At 40.0% G+C, this 22698-nt stretch overlaps 1 protein-coding gene across 1 annotated transcript in view; it reads left to right on the top strand.

Annotated features, from left to right (window-relative positions):
• The window catches only part of CNTNAP4 (contactin associated protein family member 4), a 235536-nt gene that overhangs the window by 36227 nt on the left and 176611 nt on the right, over positions 1 to 22698 (top strand). The window contains exon 2 of the mRNA XM_061456355.1: positions 1360 to 1470. Coding sequence (XP_061312339.1) covers positions 1360 to 1470 — 111 coding nt within the window. The remainder of the gene's footprint in view (positions 1 to 1359; positions 1471 to 22698) is intronic.

Here is a 22698-nt window from a genome sequence, read left to right as displayed (position 1 = left end):
AAAACTAAAGCAGGAAATAAACTCATAAATAATAATTTTGTTTATTCCTCACATGACTGAGGTACTTCTACTTCGTAGAAATATAGCATGTAAGTATGTATGTAAGTAATTATGTAAGAAGTATGTAAGCTTATCAAACAAATTAAGATACCCTCTTGTTTGCAGTGGCTAGATATTATTTATGGAATTTGGTAGAACTTCTAACTTCTCTTCAGGAAGAGTTTTGCTTAAGGAATCAACTGAACTAACTTTACAAAGAAAACTATCTTTGAAGGTGGTCAAAACCTTCCTTTGAGACAGTCATATAAGTCTTGTTGCTACTTGCAAATATCCATAGTTAGCAAAAACAATTATCGCTAAGTCAGTTAAAAAATTATGTTAATTTATATTCATGATTTTGATAGCAGAAACAAAAGGGTTAGAAGAAAAAGGACTCACCTGTCTTGTCACTTGTCAGTTTAATTCACGGAATGTGTTTGTCCTAAAAAGGAACCATTTCATAAAGACTGATAGTTTACATAATCTCCTCTGATTTTCTAAGCAACAGATGCCAGCACAGTATAGCTAGGGGAAAGCTTTGCTTACACTTCTAGTGTTTGAGAGTCAGTCTTCTTTCAGCTAAAGCTAGAAAAAACATTGATTCTCAATTTATATTTTTCAAATTTAAATGAAGAATGAACACATGCCCTGTATAGTAATTGAGTTTGGGAGACATTTAACATCCAAAGTATTGATTTGCATTTGTTTGCTTATGCACCATTGATTGTGAACTGCAGTTAAGTCTTCTTTTTCTGAAACACTCACGTTTCATTCTGCGTGATGTTATGACTCGCGTACTAATGACTACAATAATGATTTTGTACTGTGTGTTTATCAAATGCGCATACCACTGGCAAAGCAGAAGATTTTCCATTTTGTTATTCTTACAGTACTTAAAACAGATAATACTTTTGATTTCATTTCGTTCATGGTTTCATCTGAAGAATAGGTGTATTAATGTGATTGCACTTTAAATGTGACTGTGCAGACTTGTGCTGGCATCACATCTAAAATAACGTGTTGAGGTTGTAGCTTTATGTTACAACCTGGGCTATAGGTTAGGTCGGACGTACAGGCAGCTGAAGAACATATTAAATTATACCTTGGTAATCTCATGAAATATTGGGTAAAAAAAAAAAAAAATAAGTGCTGCCTCAGTACTGTTACTTCCATGTATAATACAGCAGCTGGAAACACTCAGAGATGTAGTGTTCTGAGATACAGCGCTGATTCAGATATTTTTCTAGAATTCTCTTTGCTCACAGTTCTACCAAATGATGTTCATTCTATTAACCTGAATGTGATATTTTTCATTGGCAGATAATTGTGATGATCAGTTGGTGTCTGCTTTGCCTCAGTCATCATTCAGCAGTTCATCAGAGCTGTCTAGCAGTCACAGCCCTGGATTTGCGAAGCTTAATCGAAGAGAGGGTGAGTGTGTTTTATTAGTTGATTGATGTTATTTTTTTTATAAGTATCTTTTTAATCTGTACCTGTGCATAACATTGAAATGATAGATAATGATCATATGCTGTGTTACTGTGTATGAAGAGAGTTACATTTGTTTTGAGGAGAATTTGAGGGTAAAACAGTCTTAAAAAATTCATTTTGCCACATTAACCAAAGTTTTCATGATAAAAAGTATACATTCAGACACTTGTGAACATTTTACTAATTTTAGTATAAAGCATTCATTCTGCCTGAACCCAAAATCTTTGTGTGATTTTCCAGAATAAAATGTAGACAGCTTTGGACATATACCTGTCTCCTCAAAAAAAAGGAAAAAAAAAAAATGAAGGAAAAATTTTGTTTCATAACTAGATAATAATAACATGAATAATCTCTTTTCTGTTAGAGGACAAACAAAAGAAGTGTAAGCATAGGAATGTCATTGTATGTTGTTCTGTAAAGAAACAAGGGTAAATGTAAACTTGACTTGGAAAGTCTAAACCAGATATTCAGGAAATATTTTTTAAAACTGTTTTCTCTTTTTCCTGACAATTTATAGTCTTGATTATTGTAATTTTATTTCTTCAGCAGCCTAATATTTTATTATGATTATTCACTGACATTGTGGTGAATTGTTTAACTGGCATATAGTCCAGTTTTTTACAAAAGCGTAGAAAACTTTCCTTGGTTATCATATCTTTATATCTCTACATAGATCTTCTCAAAGTTCTGTATCATTTCAAGTTTTCTTTGATATAGTTATTAAACATACATTTGCAGTCTTTATGGTCAATTATGGGACAGATTCTTTTGTTAAATGCATTTAGTAACATTGTTTGCTTCTTTGTTTTTTACTTCTCTGCCACGTAGCTTAAAGTATTATACACTTCGATCTATGGCAGAAGATCTGGAGATTACCCATTTTAAATGACGTTTAGTGTTAACTCGAATTCTGTGTCAAGGATACCATAGCAATGAGAAATTATGAGTTTCTATTAATTGTTTAATTGCTGTAAATATGTTTTCTGTTCCTAATGACAGAATCTTACTATACTTTCTCTGTGAAGAACATCTTTTCTGAAGTTTTTTGACTGTATCTGCTATGTTACATAAAATTCTGTTAAAGAAAAAAAAAAGAATTTGAACTGTCAAGACCTATCAAATTAATAAGCATTATGTTCAAAAGTCATGGAAAAAACACACATAAGTACACTGAATGTTAAAAAGATAAAAGTTAGCTTTGAAATACCAAGAAACCTCAGTTATCAGCCATCAAGTCATCAAATATCCAGGAGCTCAGTCATTCCTGTCAATAACAGTCCTGTCAACAATAAAAGATATTTTTTCTTCTTTTTTTTTTTAACTCAGCGTACCACCAGGATTCTTGGTCTTAACATCACAGTGCTAATGCTAAGGAGGAAACATGGATTTAGGAAAGGTTTTATTAAAATGTCCAGTATGGTGCTATTTCAGCACAATCCCACTATGTTGATATACCTAATACAATACTAAATTTTAAATTAAAGCTTTAAAAGCAGCTAAAGTCTGGCTTAAAATGAAATCAAGTTAGATAACCAAGAGCATATGTTGGTGTTTCAGATCACCTTTGGCGTTCCTAAGCCATCCATGATGCACAGTGCAGTCTAAGTTCCAACCTTAACCATTCTATGATCCTATGATTCTATGAAGTTGTGAAGTTCAACTTCCCACTCATTGGTAAACTGTCTGCCAATACAAGCATGCAGTGGCTGGAGTTGAGCAGCAGGCTGCTGTACAGGCATAGGGAAGAATGAGCTTCTAAGGACATTGACTTCTGTTTAATTGTTACCCAGAGGAAACAAGAAAGAGCCTATGAGGTCTCCACAAAGTCTTCTCTTCTCCAGGCTGAACATCCCCAACTTTCTCAGCCTCTCTTCATACAGGAGGTGCTCCAGCCCCTGGTCATCCTCGTGGCCCTCCTCTGGACTTGTTCCAACAGTTCCATGTCCTTTTTATGTTGAGGACACCAGAACTGCACACAATACTCCAAGTGAGATCTCATGAGAGCAGAGTAGAGGGGCAGGATCACCTCTTCCGACCTGCTGGTCACGATCCTTTTGATATAGCCCAGGATATGGTTGGCTTTCTGGGCTGTGAGCCCACACTGCCGGATCATGTTCAGTTTCTCATTGACCAAGATTTCCAAGTCCTTCTCTGCAGGGCTGCTCTGAATCTCATTTCTGCCCAACCTGTAACTGTGCCTGGGATTGCCCTGGCCCAGGTGTAGGACCTTGCACTTGCCTTGGTTAAACATCATAAGGTTGACACAAGCCACCTCTCAAGCACGTCAAGACATCACTGAAATATTGTGCCTTAGGTCACAATCTAATCTTAATAATTCAGCATTAATACAGACAAAAAATCATGCTGGTCACTCAGAGCCATTCAAATACATCCAGTTGCCCTCATAAATTTAATTTAATTTTTTACACTGGTATATATAATTGATAAGCATGTAAATGAAATCTTAAGAATATTTTGCAGTGCTGAAAATATTTCCATTCTTGAATCTCCATGATTTACTGGAACATTTCCTATGTAATGAGAGATATACATACTGTATTGTGAAGAAAGAATATCACATGTTATTTCATTATCCTAATTTGAAAAGCATGAATTTCTGTTTTAAATTAAGTTGTGATATTAAAGAAAATTGTACGTGTGTCCTGGGTTCAGCAGCAGCAGTCATTTTTCTGCTTCTTAGTTGCTGTGTTTTTGACTTTTCAGCCTGGGAACAGTGCTGACAACACCAGTGCTTTTAGTTGTTGCTAAGTAATGTTTACTCTGACCAAGGACTTTCTCAGTCTCATGCTGTGCCAGGGAGGAGGGGAGTCCGGGAGGAAGCAGAGACAGGACACATGACCCAGACTAGCCAAAGAGGTATTCCATATCACAGCACGTCATGCCCAGTTTATAAACTGGGGGCAGTTACCTAGAAAGGCTAAATCACTGCTCAGGTAGGGCTGGCTGTCGGTCAGTAGGTGGTGAGTGGTTGTATTCTCTTCCCTTGTTCTTTCCCTTATCATTATTATTATTGGTGGCAGCAGCAGTGTTTTGTGTTACACCTTAGTTACTGGACTGTTCTTACCTCAACCCGTGGGAGTTACATTCTTTCGATTCTCCTCCCCATCCCTCTGGGAGCAGGGGGAGGAAGGGGGGGAGTGAATAAATGGCTGTATGGTTCTGGGTTGCCAGCTGGGCTTAAACCACGACAGTGTGTTAGAAGGACAGCCTTAATTTGACGTACTACGTGCTTTTAGGATTTTAACTAACACAGCACTTCACATCAAACAGGATATTGGTCTTTCCAGAAATGTACATTTAATAACTTTTTCCATTTGGCTTTTTTTATGTGCTATGAAGTTGTCTGTACCATGTTAGAATGCATTTTTTAGGTTTATCGTTTCCTTCATGTTGCATGTAGAGCATTCGTGCATTAAAATTGCTCATAGCTTTACATCTGGTATCTTTCCATCCCATGTAGACACACAGCAGCAAGTTGTGTAATGAAGGGAGAAGATTGCTAGCTCTGTGCCATCTACCTCAGGTTCACAGTATTCAACAGAGTGTGGATTTCAATATCTTACTCATTTGTCATTTTCGAATATTTTTTGGTTCAATAACTTCTGACGAAACAGGGAAAACCTGACTATATTTGTAGGTTCATACACATGAAAATTTTAATTGGTTGAAACAAAGTAAGTGATTATACATGCACTGCTATAAACAAATGAGTTTAGTCACACAGAAAGTGATTGTTAAAACATATAGACTGGAAAAATCTGTCATTAAGAGAATATGACTTGGATTGTTGTGTTGTCAGTGATCTCATGGAAACAACACGTCATTACAGTTTCAAAGTAAATTGTCTGATAACTGTAAATGGGTTTGCCTTTAATATAGATAATTTTCTACTTTGAATAAAAAAGACAGAAGGTTGTGTTATTATTGAGATCAGGGTCTTCTGGTTTTGGCTGTAATGTGATCAACATGTCATGCTTTTTGTATATAAATTCCTCTCATTTACCATTCCAATCTCACTGGAAAAGATTTATTAATGGGACTGTGAACCATTATGCTCAAATGCGCGCCTTCTCTTGAATTAGTGAACTTTAGCAACTTTAGCAGTAAAAAATTCAAAGACAGTTGCAGTACAAGTCTGCACATATTGATAGAGGAGTCTTGATATTTGGGTAGTTAAATGAGCTGGACAGGGATTTGGCTGTGATAGCTTTGCCCCATATACACACTCACACTTGATTAAAATACAGGAGAAGAAAATTGAATATAGAAGTTGTTAAGTAGCCAAAAAAAAAATCTGATTTACAGCTTTCTCTTCCCCTGAAGTAGGAAGAAACCCATGTATTTTAATTACGCTGTCAGTTTACATTGTCAGATTTTCAGAAGCAGCCTGGAAAGTTGAATGCATTAACAGCTGCTAGATCTTTCTTTTTCTCTGGTGTGTATATGGAGCTTCTTTGGGTTTTTTATTAAACTTTCCCCTACCATTTCACTGAATATCAAATGCACTTTATTGCACTTTTTTTTTTTTTTAGTGTAAAGAGCATATAAAGGATAGTTTATTCAATATGGTACTGTAAGATCCACCTTTTTTTTTTCCTTTTTTTATAAAACCCTACATTTTATTCCCTTTTTGAGAATTCACACTAAGTATGCCTAAAATGGATAATTGGGATCTACCTACATGTAGTTAAAGAAAACATCTAGGAAACAGTTAAAGAAAAAAAGAACATATCTCACACAATAAGAAAAACATCTATCTTTGGCTTTTTTTTTAAGAAACAGTTTAACTTTTATAATCAAAAAACTTCATAGCAGCTAGGTTTGTTAGTCACCAAAAGGTAATTAAAGTGAGCTTACCATCTCTATTTCATTAGTATGCAGATATAATTCATTAAGGCTGGTATTTTGCTTTATTGTAGAAGCAATAATAAAATGACTAAGCTAGACTGAAAAGATCCAACTTGATGGTAATCATTGGGCTTTTATAAATTAACAGCAAATCTAAGTTGATCCAGCTAACATCATGGTTTAGATTTTTATGACTTACCTGACTTTAGTAGATACATGTGGAAAAGGGAAAAGTGATGATCTCAATCTTTCTTTTATTTTTAAACTAAATAAAATAATCAGTGGTTACAGTGACTTACGGATAAAAGACAAGATGATGTGTACTGCTACAATGAAATGCCTGTACCATTCAGTTTCTTTGGAAGAAAACAGACTTCTTTTTTTTGACTACTGCAGTAATTAGAGCTCTCAGGGAGAACATTGCCATCAATCTCTCAGCATATTAACTACAAAATTGCTTTTAATACAATTGTAGTTTCACATTTTTGATAGAAAATGTTTTTAACACGTCTTTTAAACACCTTACAGAAAATACATGGGCGTACATGAAAGCTGTATACAGTATGTATATGGTATATTAGGTGGACTACAAGTTTTAAGAAATTACCAAGGTTATACCAGTTTCAGTGAAGGCAGGATTTGAAGCATTATTATTTCATACATGTCTAAAGTTTTGTTTTGGGTGGGGAGGGAGGAAGGGAGGGAGGAACAGAGGAAGGGAGGGATGAAGGAGGGAAGCAAGACAGGAAGGAAAACAGGGACAAACAGAGGAAGAAAGACAGGAAGGAAGGGAGGGAAGAAGGGAGGAACAGAGGAAGGAAGGGAGGGAGGAAGGAAGGAAGGGAGTGTTGACGCGGGAATCACTGACAACGCAGAGACGATCAATGTGGTCAAGCGATTGCCAAATTTATTACAAGGCCTTAACTCCTTATATACTATTTCTTACATGCACTTACAGTGATTTGGCATATTGTGGTTGGATACATGTCTTGAAGACCCTTAGTGGCTGACGTATAATTGGTTAAGCACAGGTGTGAGAACTTGACCTCAAAAGTTTGCTAACAGTCCATAGTTCTCATTAATTCAGTGAATTGCAGCTTCTTATCTTGCTTGCTTAAGCTTCTTTGGGCCTCTCATGGCCTTGCTGTATCTTTCAGGATTATTCAGAGTTTATGTACCAATTATACATTCTCCCCTGAGAACACTGTCTCCACAAGGGAGGAATGAAGGAAGGAAGACAGGAAGGAAGGGAGGGAAGGAGGGAGGAACAGAGGAAGGAACAGAGGAAGGACGGAAGACAGGAAGAAAAGGGAAGGAGGGAGGAGCGGAGGGAGGAATGGAGGGAGGGGAAGAAGGAAGGGAGGGAGAGAAGGAAGGAAGGGAGGGAGGGAGGAACAGAGGAAGGAAGGAAGACAGGAAGGAAGGGAGGGAAGGAGGGAGGAACAGAGGAAGGAACAGAGGAAGGAAGGAAGAAAGGAAGAAAAGGGAAGGAGGGAGGAGCGGAGTGAGGAATGGAGGGAGGGGAAGAAGGAAGGGAGGGGGAGAAGGAAGGAAGGGAGGGAGGGAGGAACAGAGGAAGGAAGGAAGACAGGAAGGAAGGGAGGGAAGGAGGGAGGAACAGAGGAAGGAAGGAAGGGTGGAAGGTAGGGAGGGAGAGAAGGAAGGGAGGGAGGAACAGAGGAAGGAAGACAGGAAGGAAGGGAGGGAAGGAGGGAGGAACAGAGGAAGGAAGGAAGGGAGGAACGTAGGGAGCGAGAGAAGGAAGGGAGGGAGGGAAAACGAAGGAAGACAGGCAGGAAGGGAGGGAAGGAAGGGAGGAGGGGAGGAGAGGAGGAGGGGAGGAAGGGAGGAAGGAAGGAAGGAAAGAAGGAAGGAAGGAGGGAAGGAAGGAAGGAACAGAGGGAAGGAGGGAGGAATGAAGGAAAGAAGTGAGGGGAGGGAGGATTGGAGGAAGGAAGGAAGGAAAGAAAGGAGGAAAGGAAGGACCGAAAGAGGAATGTAAGGAGGGAGGGAAGAAGGGAGGAAGGGAGGAAATGAGTAAGTAAATGGGATAAAAGATTCACAAATATTTTAAGTTTGCAGAGCCCTGTGCTTTCATGATTATTTATTAGTTAGAAATATTCATACTGTTATTCCGAGAAACTGAATTCCTGCTCTGTCATCAAAAGTTGTTCAAGCATAACAGAGCCTAACAAAAAGTTTCATCCAGAGCTATTTCATGTGGGAGAATATCTGTGAAGTAGGAAAATTAAATTATGGTGAAATGCACGAAAGGAACAAGGAAACGGTAATCAGGGTATTTTATTGTTGATTTTTTTTTGGGGGGGGTGACTGTTTTTCCACCTGAAATATAGCTCGGAATAGAAAAAAGTGAGAATATTTTTTTTTCTTAAATTTGTAGAACAACAATATTCAGATACTCCTGGAAGCAAACTTGATGGAATGCGAGCAAGTTCAAATAAAAATTTATTTTAGAAAGCAAATTTGCTACAAGTCATGTATGCTATCATCTTTGTTAAACTCAATATAATAAAAATAGATATCTATATTGATCCTTAATTGATATTTTGGGGTTAGATAGTTTTAAAGGATATATTTTTGAAAGCTTAGATGAAAGCTAAATTTTACCAAAAATGTGAAACAATGTGATACCTTTTAGAGAGATATAACTGAATTTAATTCTTAAGCCTGCTTTCATGTAATAAATAATTTAAGACCATACCTCTTTTAATATTTTGGTGGATGGAAAAACAGATCATAATTGCTGATGCGTTTGATTTTTCTCAATTGTTTCCTTTCATGCTGGGGAACAGGGGCAGCGTTTTTGGTTTTTTGTTTGTTTGTTTTTTTTCCTAACAAATCAAAAGCACTGAAGACCATTTGTCTATTGCTAGATGGGCCAACATCCCAGATTTTGAAGAATTTCCTAAATCAAAAGAGGCAGGAAGTTTTCCATATGATGGAATCTTGACTAATAACAGTTGTAGTGCAAAGGAAATTCAAGTGTCTTAAATTCCATTTTTAAAGAATCGTTAAATTTTTCAATTACAAAGGAGAATAATATAAACCCCTAAAACAGTCTTTCTGCCACACCCTAAAAAAGTTCAGAGACTTTAATTTGGCAAAGAAATTTTCTCTTGCCCTGTCCTTTAAAATATTTTTCCTTGCCCTGTTAGTTCCCAATTTGCTGGCCTATAAGATACACTTTTCTCTTTTATGATCCTATTCATACTGCCGTTGTGCTGGGACACTACTGCCATGCCAACTCAGCGGAGTGGAGAGCTCAAAATTCTGAGGCTAAATTTATCTAAAAGACTTACGCAATAGTGTCATTCTCATAAATACGTTAGTCACTGTTTTCCTTCACTGTCAGATGTGCAGGTAATTAAACCAAATACTATCATAATCTTTACAATATGATGCTACATCTTTAGGCATCTGGAAGATGCAGAAAATCCTATACTAAGCCACTTCAGAAAACACTACATAAGAGCTACAATAAGTTAGACTCTTAACAAGTCTAATTTACTTCTCTAAGAAGTAACGAACTCCTTATGCTGACTGCTGTCTAAATTAGGTCTAACTGATGGAAAGTAACTTTCAGCTGTCTCATGGTTTTGCTATACAAGTGAATAGAAGTAAAATATCCATCAATAGATATTACTTCTAATTTTTTTTAAATCAAAACCAGTATTAGAAATAGCTGTAATATTAAGTAATATCTTAAACTCACATATATATTCAGTAATTGCCTTACCTATGCAAAATGGACTTTTATACTTTCATTCACTTTTTAAACTATCACAATCTGCTCCTGCTTAGAAGACAAATAACTGAGGAATGTTTTTGAAGTGAGATTGACAGTTTAAATGCTATTACTTAGCAGTTTTGAATAAATGTCATTGGTCTCCTGGCAAGCTGAAGAACAGCAGTCTCTGTCTAATGGTTAAATATTACTTTGTTTTTCTTCCAAAAAAGAAATAATTTATATCCTAGATGAATAATTTTCAGTTACAGATATTGTATATAAATATTAGGCTGAGAAATTAGTGTTAGATAGTGAAAATTAATAAATTAGTAAAAGCAGTACATTGTATTTGCTACTAGTTTTCCTTGAGATTTCCAACGAACAATGAAATCTATCCATGGTTATTCAGTCAATTTTGGTGTTGTCCGGGAACTCGGCTGATAACCAGGCAGGTTGTAGTAAATTATTTGGGTGTAGTGAATAGAAAGAGGATATAGCAAACATTTCAGCTGTGCAGAGAAGTGTATAGCAGCACATTAACATCCTTGTGCATGTTGGAATTAATTCCCTTCATTGCTCCTAGTTGTAAAACTGCTATGGTCCAGCATATGGTACCTGTGAAATTTTTCACCTGCAGTGGGCCTGTTCCCATAACTCCTCCCAGTGACTGAAATCATCAGGAAAAGATAAAGTTGCTCCTTTAGCAGGAGGTATGGTCTTCACCTGTATGGTCTCTATTTTTTTCTACCCTTTTAAACAAAAGATGAAAAGTATCTAAAATTGTTGAGGGTACCAATAAATATCATAGCACATGAGCTGTGTTATATGATTTTGTAGTTTTATAGTCATAGAATCATAGAAACATAGAATAGTTGGGGTTGGAAAGGACTTCAAGATCATCTAGTTCCAACCCCACTTCCATGGGCAGGGACACCACACACGAAACCACCTCACCCAAGGGTCCCTCCAACCTGGCCTTGAACAGTGCCAGGGATGGAGCATTCACAGCTTCCCTGGGCAACCCATTCCAGTACCTCACCACCCTCACAGTAAAGAATTTCTTCCTTATATCCAATCTAAACTTCCTCTTCTTACCTCTTGTCCTGTCACTGCAGTCCCTAATGAAGAGTCCCTCCCCAGCATCCTTATAGGCCACCGTCAACTACTGGAAGGCTGCTATGAGGTCTCCACTCAGCCTTCTCTTCTCCAGGCTCAACAGCCCCAACTTTCTCAGCCTGTCTTCATACAGGAGGTGCTCCAGCCCCCTGATCATCCTTGTGGCCCTCCTCTGGACTTGCTCCAAGAGTTCCGTGTCCTTTTTATGTTGAGGACACCAGAACTGCATACAATACTACAAGTGAGATCTCACGAGAGCAGAGTCCTCCTTCAGTATTAAATATTAAGGACCTAAATTGCATTTTCGTGGAGATTCTAGAATTTAAATAATTTATTAAATATGCTTTCTGTTGTGGTCTCTTCCTAATGTCATAGTGGTACTTGGTACCAGTTAGTTCCAGATATAAACCTGGCCTTTGCTTTTGATCTTGTAAATTATTGCTCACGAACCCTGTTAAATTAAACTAAAACGTCATCAGTAAGTTAAGCTGCTCAGTATTCAGTAGATCAGGGTAAAAAAAAACCTTTTCCTTTATCTAGCATGTGAATTCACCTGGGCTATCAGCACTACTGTTTTTTTTTTTTTTTCTTCCTCTTAAGAATAATTTACATTCCTTTTTTTTTATTGATTCAGGAGGGGTTTTGGTTTGGGTTGTTTTGTTTTTTTTCTTTCTTTTTTGGTTGTATTTTTTTTGTTTCAGTTTGGTCTGGGGTTTCTTTACAGGGAATGATAGAAAGGCCTTCCTTTCCTACCAATAAAAAAAAAAAAAAAAGGTTGTTCTTCATTTTATGCAGTCATCTATTCTATAGTTTAACCTAGAAAAAAAACCCTCGTTTATAGTTTCTCATTCTGCTTTTGACAACTGAAATACAATTCTGCATTAAGCTTGTCATTAACAGATATGTCTAGAAAAGAAATAAATTGTGGTTCAGGTCTTGGTTCAGGTTGTTGTTTTTTTTTTTGCAAGGGGTGGGTTTGTTTTGTTTTGTTTTTCTAGTGTTTAATTTGAGCATTGCAGGAATAGAGAGATAGGCACTGCAAAAGCCAGCTCTGCAGATACTCTGAGGTCAGAAAATTGAGAGGTTACAGTAAATTTATTATACCTTCTGACTGATGTAGTCCAATTCTCCAGTAAATAATTAACTTAAATAGAAGAGCTGTTGATACCAGAGATACCTATGCATCACTGCACGCCAAGGTTGCAGTCTGCCTGAAGCATGAGTTCATTGCAGGATGTCTTACTCATAGATTATCCTCTGTACCATTTGAATGACAACATAAAGAGGTCATTGCTAAATAGTTTGACCTGCAAAGAAACAGGGTTGGGAAAATACGCCTGGGGATTTATAGTAATTCTATGTTATCATGATTAAATTTTGCAAAAAACATTGCCAAAAAGGATAATTTGAAATAAATTGTTTTGGGACAGAAGTTAAGCACAGAGAGATGTAACCCTTAATAATCCTCTTTGAGGAAGTAATCGTTACTTACATAAACAAATCCATCTCAGGATGTGTTCAAACCTAATTAATCATTCTCAGAATAATAAACCCAAAAAATCATTAGTAGTCCTCAAGACTTTTTAAAGTTTGAAATCTAAATCAGAATTTCGAGTACATTGTCTAAAAGTTTTGTAAAAAATATTAAAAAAAAACAACTAAGCATGTGAAACTACTACTAAATCTCCAGGGAAAAAGGTAAGGAATTTGTAAAGAAAGACCATCTGCATTCTTGCAATACAGATATTTTTACTGCAAGTTTTAATCTTTGAAAAAGGACTCTGCAGACTGAAAAAAATTATTTTACTCAATAGTGGCCAAGAATGTTGGGTATTATAAATAAAGAAGTATTTGTATCCACTTCATCAACATTTATTTTATGTTGATAAATTGAAATAGTCTTTTATTTTAAAACTCCTAAATGTAACAAAATGCATGCAGTACTGAACACCCTGCAAGTGTGAGTAATATACCTCAAGTATAGCTAATACAATTTTGAAATGCAAATGAAATTTTAAGTAGATAATTAGTGTCATTGATCGGGCATTGATTTAAAAATATCCATGAATGAGATCTCCTGTGTTGCCAGCTGGAAGAAGAGAGGCAAAGGAGTGGGATTTTTAACACGGCCACCAGCCAGAAATCTTTGATGTGAATAGAGCTTTAAGCATCATTTCTAATAATAGTTGTTTTAAGCTCAGTAATACAGTGAAATTCTGTTGAAAGTTATGAATTTATTTTTAACAGGGACTATTACAGAATAGTTGTAATAATCAAACAAAAATATATAAGCAAGTGCATAAAATAGAATTAATACAAATGTTTTCAGTGTTACAGTTTATTTGTTGCTTTGTGAATAGCAATTAAAAGTTCTGCTTTTTATTTTTGGAAATAAAGCAGACAGTCTGTCTTCGGTATTAAATCCTTGAGATATAGAAAGATAAATGTCTTTCTGGTAGAAACTCAGGAAGGTCTATTGATTCCAAAGTGTACATTGTCAAAAACAGACTGGCAGGATGTCACTTATAAATCAGTTTTCAGACAGCCCTTGATGTTTTAGCTTTTAACATTTTAAATGGCATTTCGCTGACTCATGAAAATATACCAGATTTCTAAATATAGAATGGAGAAGTGAGAGCTCCACTTTTGCAGTTGTTGAGAGGGAGAAATATATTTACATGTGGCAAGCAGAACCCTTTGTATGAGGTTATTGTATGTCTGTACTTCTGAAATAGCATGTTTGCGGTTGAAGAGAATTTATAAAATCACTGAATTTTTCATTAAGCACAAAACCAAAAAAAAAAAAAAAAAAGATGAAAAGTCAGTGCTACTCAAGTATGGAATCATCCTAAATTCAGGTGCTTAAAAATTGTTGAAGTATCTTAAATCAAAATCAGGACTGATTAGGGATGAGAAAGAACTGGAAAACATATTGATATTTATTAAAAATTAAAAGTCCCATCTCTTTTTCCATACACTTTTTTTTTTTTTTAATAAGATATCCAGTGGAAATTTGTATGTCTTTCAGTGTATTTTTACAATGATTTATATTCCAAAGCTTAAAGACTTCTAAACGTATTTTGATTAATGAGCTGGGAGGGTTTAAATGGACATTTTGGTTTTATTAATCATAATAACTCTGAGAAATGTATGCAGTCTTGTTTTGTTTACTCTTTTGTTAAGATACCATTTTATGTCCCTAAGTTTTCAGTGTCTTTTCACAAATAACCACCTTGCTAACTGCAAGATATCCTTTTGATTTTTTTGCTAACAAATGTGGGACACAAAACATGACTAAGTTGGATTCTGAAGTGACTGCTAGTTGTCAAAAGAGACACACCTCTTCCTCGTTAGAAACCAGTTGCTCCTAAATGAGACTGGCAGTGAAAATAAAATCTTCCATTTACTTTAAAAACTGATGGCTTTACAGTTTTTCAAAGTTACATATATATATGTACACAAACATATGTATGTGTACACAGCAATTATAGATAAAACATTTTAAATTACTAAAATGTAAGTATTCTGACTTAGGTTTACAAAATTTAACACATCCATAACCATATACATTTCTGTTCACTAAAATGCGAATATACAATAGAAAGATGAGTAAAAGTACTTTGAGAATTAACTCAAAGTTAGTTTTGTGTTTGTGTGTGTGTGCCTCATACGTAATCTAAAATGCAATAAACCGGAACAGATTTTGGGTTTGTTATTGTTTTATAATGATGCATCAAGCTTCTTGTATTTTAAACTAATAATTCAATAGCTTTGTTTCCTGTGATATTCTGCTTTCTCCGCTTAACCTCTAGCACTGTAGCTACATTTAGGTGTAAGAACTTTTTCATAAATTAAAAATTATTTGTTTGACAAGACCAGACTACTTTTCTAAGTTACCTTTTTTTAACCCCCTCTAACAGTCATAGCAGTAATGGTTTTAAAATATATTTTGTAGGGAAATCACAGTTTCTAATAAGTAGTTTCTGTGATTGTTTTGCCTTTTGAAGAACTAAGGCGGCCTGATTATTTTTCTAGCCTGTAGAAATATGGAAATATCTTTAATAATTTAATTTTTTTACAAGGTGGAAGTGCTAGAGATATACATACGTCATAAAAAGCCCCATAATCTCAGGTTAAATCTGAGGTTAAATCTCAGACTATTTCCTGATTAAAAAAAAAAAACAACAAAAAACCACCAAAACAAACACCTTCTATTTCAACTGCAACAAAGTATCTCTTATTTTTGCTGCCATATGAGTGTTTGTCACATAAAATTAAATATGTGACCATAATTGCCGGCTTTGAGTTTTCTAGTGTATACGTGGGAACACAGAGATTATAATCAGACTATTATGAGAAGACATGCTTAAAGGACGATAAGGCAAAACAATCCCTTGAGGAGACACAGTCAACAATGTAATGAGTTGTGAAATCTATGATTTTAATGGGTCATTTCATTTTTGCTGGAGTTCCTCTTTCGTGGCTATTCTTCTAAGTTTACCAATTTCAAGTTTGACTTTTTACTAAGGTCCTGGGTTCAGCAGTAGCAGTCATGTTTTTTCCTTTGTGTTAACTGGTGCAGTGCTGTGTTTTGACTTCTAGTTTGAGAACAGTGTTGGTGAAGCCGATGTTTTCGGTTGTTGCTAAGTGATGTTTACCCTGACCAAGGACTCTGCCAGGGAGGAGGGGAGGCTGTGAGGAAGCAGAGACGGGGCGCCTGACCCGGGCTAGCCGGGGAGGTATTCCATACCACAGCACGTCATGCCCGGGGTGGGGGGTAACTGGGAGTTACCCGGAAGGACAGGGGCTTCCAGGTGGAACTCGCTTTCTTGGCCGGTGGTATCGTATTCTCTTCTCTTGTTATTTTCCCTTATCATTGTTTTAGCTGATAGTAGCGGTGGTGATTTGTTGCTGGACTGTTCTTGTCTCAACCCGTAGGAGATGCACTCTCTCGATCCTCCTCCCCGTTCCTCTGGGAGCGGGGAAGGAGAGAGCCCGGTGCAGGGGGGGGGGAGACGGACACGGACCTTGATTGTTGTCAGCTCGGCACCACTCACTGGGAGTGAGTGAACAAGTTACCTGACTGGGTTTAAACCACGACAGTACTTTTTGGCGCCCAACGTGGGGCACAAGGGGTTGAGATAAGAACAGATCTGACTGGATTGATAGTCACTCGTCACAATGCTGATTTATTGGCTCTCAAGGTTTTTCCTCTTGATCTCACAGTTTCAGTATATCATATCTTGCGTCCATCCGGTATTGGCTGTATTCGTGTTTTTCAAGTGTGGGGCTTGGGCTAAGGTTTTTATCCCATTGTACTTTATGGTAATGACTTGTAATACAACAGAATCATTGATCATGAAACTGATCTGGCTTATGTTCCCAGTGTGGTCACCACCTTTATACTTTAGGAGGTATATGATGGAGGTGCTTAGCAATTACACATCTTTTTTCTCCTCCTCAGGTGCTCAGCCTGTGAAGGAGACATCCTTTTACCCTCCTAGTCGTCCCCCCAGACCATTTACATTTGAGAGTTTTGAATTTTTTGAATGGCCTTTTAATGCTGTTGAGACTTGTTTGCTGATCCTGATGGGAATCACCATGCTAACACGCATACAGAGTGTGTTTTGCCCACTACTGATTTCAAGAGTTAAGCAGATTCAAGTTTGGGTCTTGTCTGGGGTCAAACGACGATGTAGGAGGACCGAGAGATTTTCCCAGAGGCTGGACAGCCATGAGTGGCAGGGTGTGTGGGATAGTATGGGCAAGTATCTAGGTCAGTGGGCCCCTCCAGTATTTTGGAATTTCACTACCGAACAACTGCAAAATCCAGAAGAATGAGTAAAACACTTAAATGAGGTGTGTGGTCATTCTGGCCATACCAGAGATGGACAAATCACGGCAACGTGCTGGGGCTTGGCCTATGCTTACAGGGCCTTGTTCAGCACTATCCAGCACCTTCAAAAGGAAAAGAATGTCGGCGGATTTGAGGGCAAAGTGACAGTCGCTACTCAAACTTTGGCTGCAATGAACTGCGCAGCTACCCCAGTGGCAAGTACAGCAGCTGCTCAAACTTCAACTGCAACAGACAGCGTGGTTACCCCAGCTCCAAGCATGGTAGCTACACCACCCCCAGCAACAAGTACAGTCGCTACTCAAACCACAGTGATAATCACTGCAGCCAAATCAGAGGACCAATTCGTACCAATATCAGTTGCCCCTGTACGCAAGAGAACAAGCAAAAAGGAGGCAAAAAGGGTGAAGCAAGATGAAGAACCAATGAATTCACCACCTGGTCCAGAATCTGATCAGGAGTCATCATCACATGACGAAGAAGAAGAAGAAGAGGTAACTTCTCGACCTCGGACCTCAACCGAGCTGCAGAATATGCGAAAAGATTTTACCCGTCAACCAGGGGAGCACATCATCACCTGGTTACTCCGATGCTGGGACAATGGGGCCGATGGTCACGAACTAGAAGGTACAGAAGCCAAGCAGCTGGGATCACTTGCTAGAGAAGGGGGAATTGACAAAGCAATTGCAAGAGAGAAAAAGTCCCTCAGCCTTTGGAGGAGGCTCTTGGCAGCTGTGAAAGAAAGGTTTCCGTACAAGGACGATGTTACGAGTCGTTTGGCCAAGTGGACTACTATAGACAAAGGCATCCAGTCTCTGAGGGAATCGGCCATCGTAGAGATGATCTATCACATCAAGCCAAATAACGGGGATACACCTATAGATCCAGATGAAGTTGAATGTACATGACCCATGTGGCGAGAACTTACACGGAATGCACCGTCATCATATGCCCATTCATTGGCAACAGTGACCTGGAATGACATAGTACCACTAACAGTGGATGAAATGGTTCATAAACTCCGAGAGTTCGAAGACAATCTCACTCCTTCCATCATCTCAGCTGTGAAAAAACTATCCCAGGACCTCGACAAATTGAGGGACGATGTATCTGATTTATCCAGCTCCTCACGTGTACCAACACACGTCTCAGCTATTAACAAAAGACGTCCTATTGTTCAAGAGAGGAGATACAGAAGGTATACGCCACGGGGTACCCTATGGTTTTACCTGCCGGATCACGGAGAAGACATGACAAAGTGGGATGGAAAACCTACTTCAGCTTTGGAGGAACGGGTGAGTGAACTGAAGAGGGGAGCAAGGGCCAAGACTGATCGTCCCATGAGATCTACGGCTTCAGTCTCTGGTGAGCAGTTTCCCAGGTGGAGTGGAAGAGCTGATTTTACTCCAGCTCCTGTGATAACGAAGAATAATCCCTTTCAACACGACTTAAGTGTCCAATGCTGTGACGACCATTAGAGGGGCCCTGCCTCCAGCCAGGTGGAGGTAGGGGACAATCGGATTTACTGGACTGTGTGGATCAGATGGCCTGGCACATCAGTCCCACAGAAGTATAAGGCTCTAGTAGATACCGGTGCACAGTGTACCCTGATGCCATCAAGCTGTCAAGGGGTGGAACCCATCTATATTTCTGGAGTAACAGGAGGATCCCAAGAGTTGACTGTGCTGGAGGCTGAAATCAGCCTGACTGGGAGGGAGTGGCAAAAGCACCCGATTGTGACTGGTCCAGAGGCTCCATGCATCCTCTGCATAGACTACCTCAAGAGAGGGTACTTCAAAGACCCAAAAGGGTACCGGTGGGCTTTTGGTATTGCTGCTTTGGAGACTGAGGAAATCGAGCAGCTGTCCACCTTGCCTGGTCTCTCAGAAGATCCCTCTGCTGTGGGGTTGCTGAAAGTTGAAGAACAACAAGTGCCAATTGCGACCACAACAGTGCACCGGCGGCAATATCGCACCAGCCGAGACTCCCTGATTCCCATCCATCAGCTGATCCGTAGACTGGAGAGTCAGGGGGTGATCAGCAGGACCCGCTCACCCTTCAATAGCCCCATATGGCCAGTGCAAAAGTCTAATGGAGAATGGAGACTAACAGTAGACTATCGTGGCCTGAATGAAGTCACACCACCATTGAGTGCTGCCGTACCGGACATGCTAGAACTTCAGTATGAACTAGAGTCAAAGGCAGCCAAGTGGTATGCCACGATTGATATTGCCAATGCATTTTTCTCCATTCCTTTGGCAGCAGAGTGCAGGCCACAGTTTGCTTTTACTTGGAGGGGTGTCCAGTTCACTTGGAACCGACTGCCCCAGGGGTGGAAACACAGCCCTACCATTTGCCATGGACTGATCCAGACTGCACTGGAACAGGGGCAAGCTCCAGAACACCTGCAATACATTGATGACATTATTGTTTGGGGCGATACAGCGGAAGAAGTCTTTGAGAAAGGGAGGAAAATAATCCAAATCCTGCTGAAAGCCGGTTTTGCCATAAAACGGAGTAAGGTCAAGGGACCTGCACAGGAGATTCAATTTTTGGGAATAAAATGGCAAGATGGACGTAGACAGATCCCCACAGATGTGATCAACAAGATAACAGCAATGTCTCCACCAACTAATAAGAAAGAAACGCAAGCTTTCTTGGGTGCAGTGGGGTTCTGGAGAATGCACATCCCGAATTACAGTTCGATTGTAAGCCCTCTCTATCATGTGACCCGGAAGAAGAATGATTTTAAATGGGGCCCTGAGCAGCAACAAGCCTTTGAGCAAATTAAACGCGAGATAGTTCATGCAGTAGCCCTTGGACCAGTCTGGACCGGGCCAGATGTAAAAAATGTGCTGTACACTGCAGCTGGGGAGAACGGTCCTACCTGGAGCCTCTGGCAGAAAGCTCCAGGGGAGACTCGAGGTCGACCCCTTGGCTTTTGGAGTCGGGGATACAAAGGATCTGAGGCCAGCTATACCCCAACTGAGAAAGAGATACTGGCAGCCTATGAAGGGATTCGAGCTGCTTCGGAAGTGATTGGCACTGAAGCACAGCTCCTTCTGGCACCCCGGTTGCCCGTGCTGGGTTGGATGTTCAAAGGCAGGGTCTCCTCTACACATCATGCAACTGATGCTACATGGAGTAAATGGGCTGCACTAATTACACAACGAACTCGAATAGGAAATCCCAGTCGTCCAGGCATTCTAGAAGTCATCATGGACTGGCCAGAGGGCAAAGATTTCGGAATGTCACCAAAGGAGGAGGTGGTGCGCGCTGAAGAGGCCCCACCATATAATAAACTGTCAGAAAGTGAAAAGCAGTATGCCTTGTTTACTGATGGCTCTTGCCGTATTGTGGGAAAGCATTGGAGATGGAAGGCAGCTGTATGGAGTCCTGGACGACAAGGTGCAGAAACTGCTGAAGGAGAGGGTGAATCGAGTCAATTTGCCGAGGTGAAAGCCATCCAGCTGGCCCTGGACATTGCTGAACGAGAAAAGTTGCCAGTACTTTATCTCTATACTGACTCATGGATGGTGGCAAATGCCCTGTGGGGGTGGTTGAAGCAATGGAAGCAGAGCAACTGGCAACGCAGAGGTAAACCCATCTGGGCTGCTGCACTGTGGAAAGATATTGCTGCCAGGGTGCAGAACCTGGTGGTGAAGGTACGTCATGTAGATGCCCATGTACCCAAGAGTCGGGCCACTGAGGAACACCAGAACAACCAACAAGTGGATAAAGCGGCTAAGATTGAAGTGGCTCAGATGGACTTAGATTGGCAACATAAAGGTGAATTATTTTTGGCCCGGTGGGCCCATGACACTTCAGGCCATCAGGGCAGAGATGCAACATATAGATGGGCCCGTGACCGAGGGGTGGACTTAACAATGGACACTATTGCCCAGGTTATTCATGAGTGTGAAACATGTGCTGCAATTAAACAAGCCAAGCGGTTAAAGCCTCTTTGGTATGGAGGACGATGGTTGAAGTATAAATATGGGGAGGCCTGGCAGATTGACTATATCACACTGCCACCAACCCGCCAAGGCAAGCGCCATGTGCTTACCATGGTGGAAGCAACCACCGGGTGGCTGGAAACATACGCTGTGCCCCATGCCACTGCCCGGAACACCATCCTGGGCCTTGAGAAACAGATTTTGTGGCGACACGGCACCCCAGAGAGAATTGAGTCAGACAATGGGACTCATTTCCGGAATAACCTTATAGATATTTGGGCCAAAGAGCATGGCATTGAGTGGGTATATCACATCCCCTACCATGCACCAGCCTCTGGGAAAATCGAACGGTACAATGGGCTGTTAAAAACTACACTGAGAGCGATGGGTGGGGGAACTTTCAAGCATTGGGATACACATTTACCAAAGGCCACCTGGTTGGTCAACACCAGAGGATCTGCCAACAGGGCTGGCCCAGCCCAGTCAGAACTTTTACATATTGTAGAGGGGGACAGAGTTCCCGTGGTGCATATGAAGAATTTGCTGGGGAAGACAGTCTGGGTTATTCCTGCTTCAGGTAAAGGCAAACCCACTCGTGGGATTGCTTTTGCTCAGGGACCTGGATATACTTGGTGGGTAATGCGGGAAGATGGGGAAGTCCGATGTATACCTCAAGGGGATTTGATATTAGGGGAAAACAGCCAGTGAACTCAATTGTATGCTGTTGCCTGCTGTGTAATGCTTTTATAGCCCATCAACTAGATGTCTCCAGGTCACCAGCGACTGGCCCTGACTTCCCTCCAGCCATCATCCCAACAGAGAATGAACTTGGAACATCATGGACCGAATGGACTCGGCAGCATTATAGGGATTGGTCCATGCACTAAGAAAATGATTTTTTCCTCTTGGTCTGTATGTATATGGATGTATATATGTGGGAGAGCGATGGTGTATTGAAAATGTGGGATCTGAGCACGACGTGAATGGTATGGAATAAGGGGTGGATAATGTCCTGGGTTCAGCAGTAGCAGTCATGTTTTTTCCTTTGTGGTAGCTGGTGCAGTGCTGTGTTTTGACTTCTAGTTTGAGAACAGTGTTGGTGAAGTCGATGTTTTCGGTTGTTGCTAAGTGATGTTTACCCTGACCAAGGACTCTGTGAGGCTCATGCTCTGCCAGGGAGGAAGGGAGGCTGTGAGGAAGCAGAGACGGGGCGCCTGACCCGGGCTAGCCGGGGAGGTATTCCATACCACAGCACGTCATGCCCGGGGTGGGGGGTAACTGGGAGTTACCCGGAAGGACAGGGGCTTCCAGGTGGAACTCGCTTTCTTGGCCGGTGGTATCGTATTCTCTTCTCTTGTTATTTTCCCTTATCATTGTTTTAGCTGATAGTATCGGTGGTGATTTGTTGCTGGACTGTTCTTGTCTCAACCCGTAGGAGTTGCACTCTCTCGATCCTCCTCCCCGTTCCTCCGGGAGCGGGGAAGGGGAGAGCCCGGTGCAGGGGTGGGGAGACGGACACGGACCTTGACTGTTGTCAGCTCGGCACCACTCACTGGGAGTGAGTGAACAAGTTACCTGACTGGGTTTAAACCACGACAATGTAGACAGCTGGCCTTCTGCAGTGA

This window comes from Pezoporus flaviventris, unplaced genomic scaffold (assembly GCF_033815535.1).
Source record: "Pezoporus flaviventris isolate CSIRO_AGI_PZ_B2104156 unplaced genomic scaffold, CSIRO_AGI_Pfla_v1 ptg000022l, whole genome shotgun sequence".
NCBI lineage: Eukaryota > Metazoa > Chordata > Aves > Psittaciformes > Psittacidae > Pezoporus > Pezoporus flaviventris.
The sequence above is the reverse complement of the archived record's forward strand: the minus strand, read 5'-3'. Positions and strand labels throughout refer to the sequence as shown.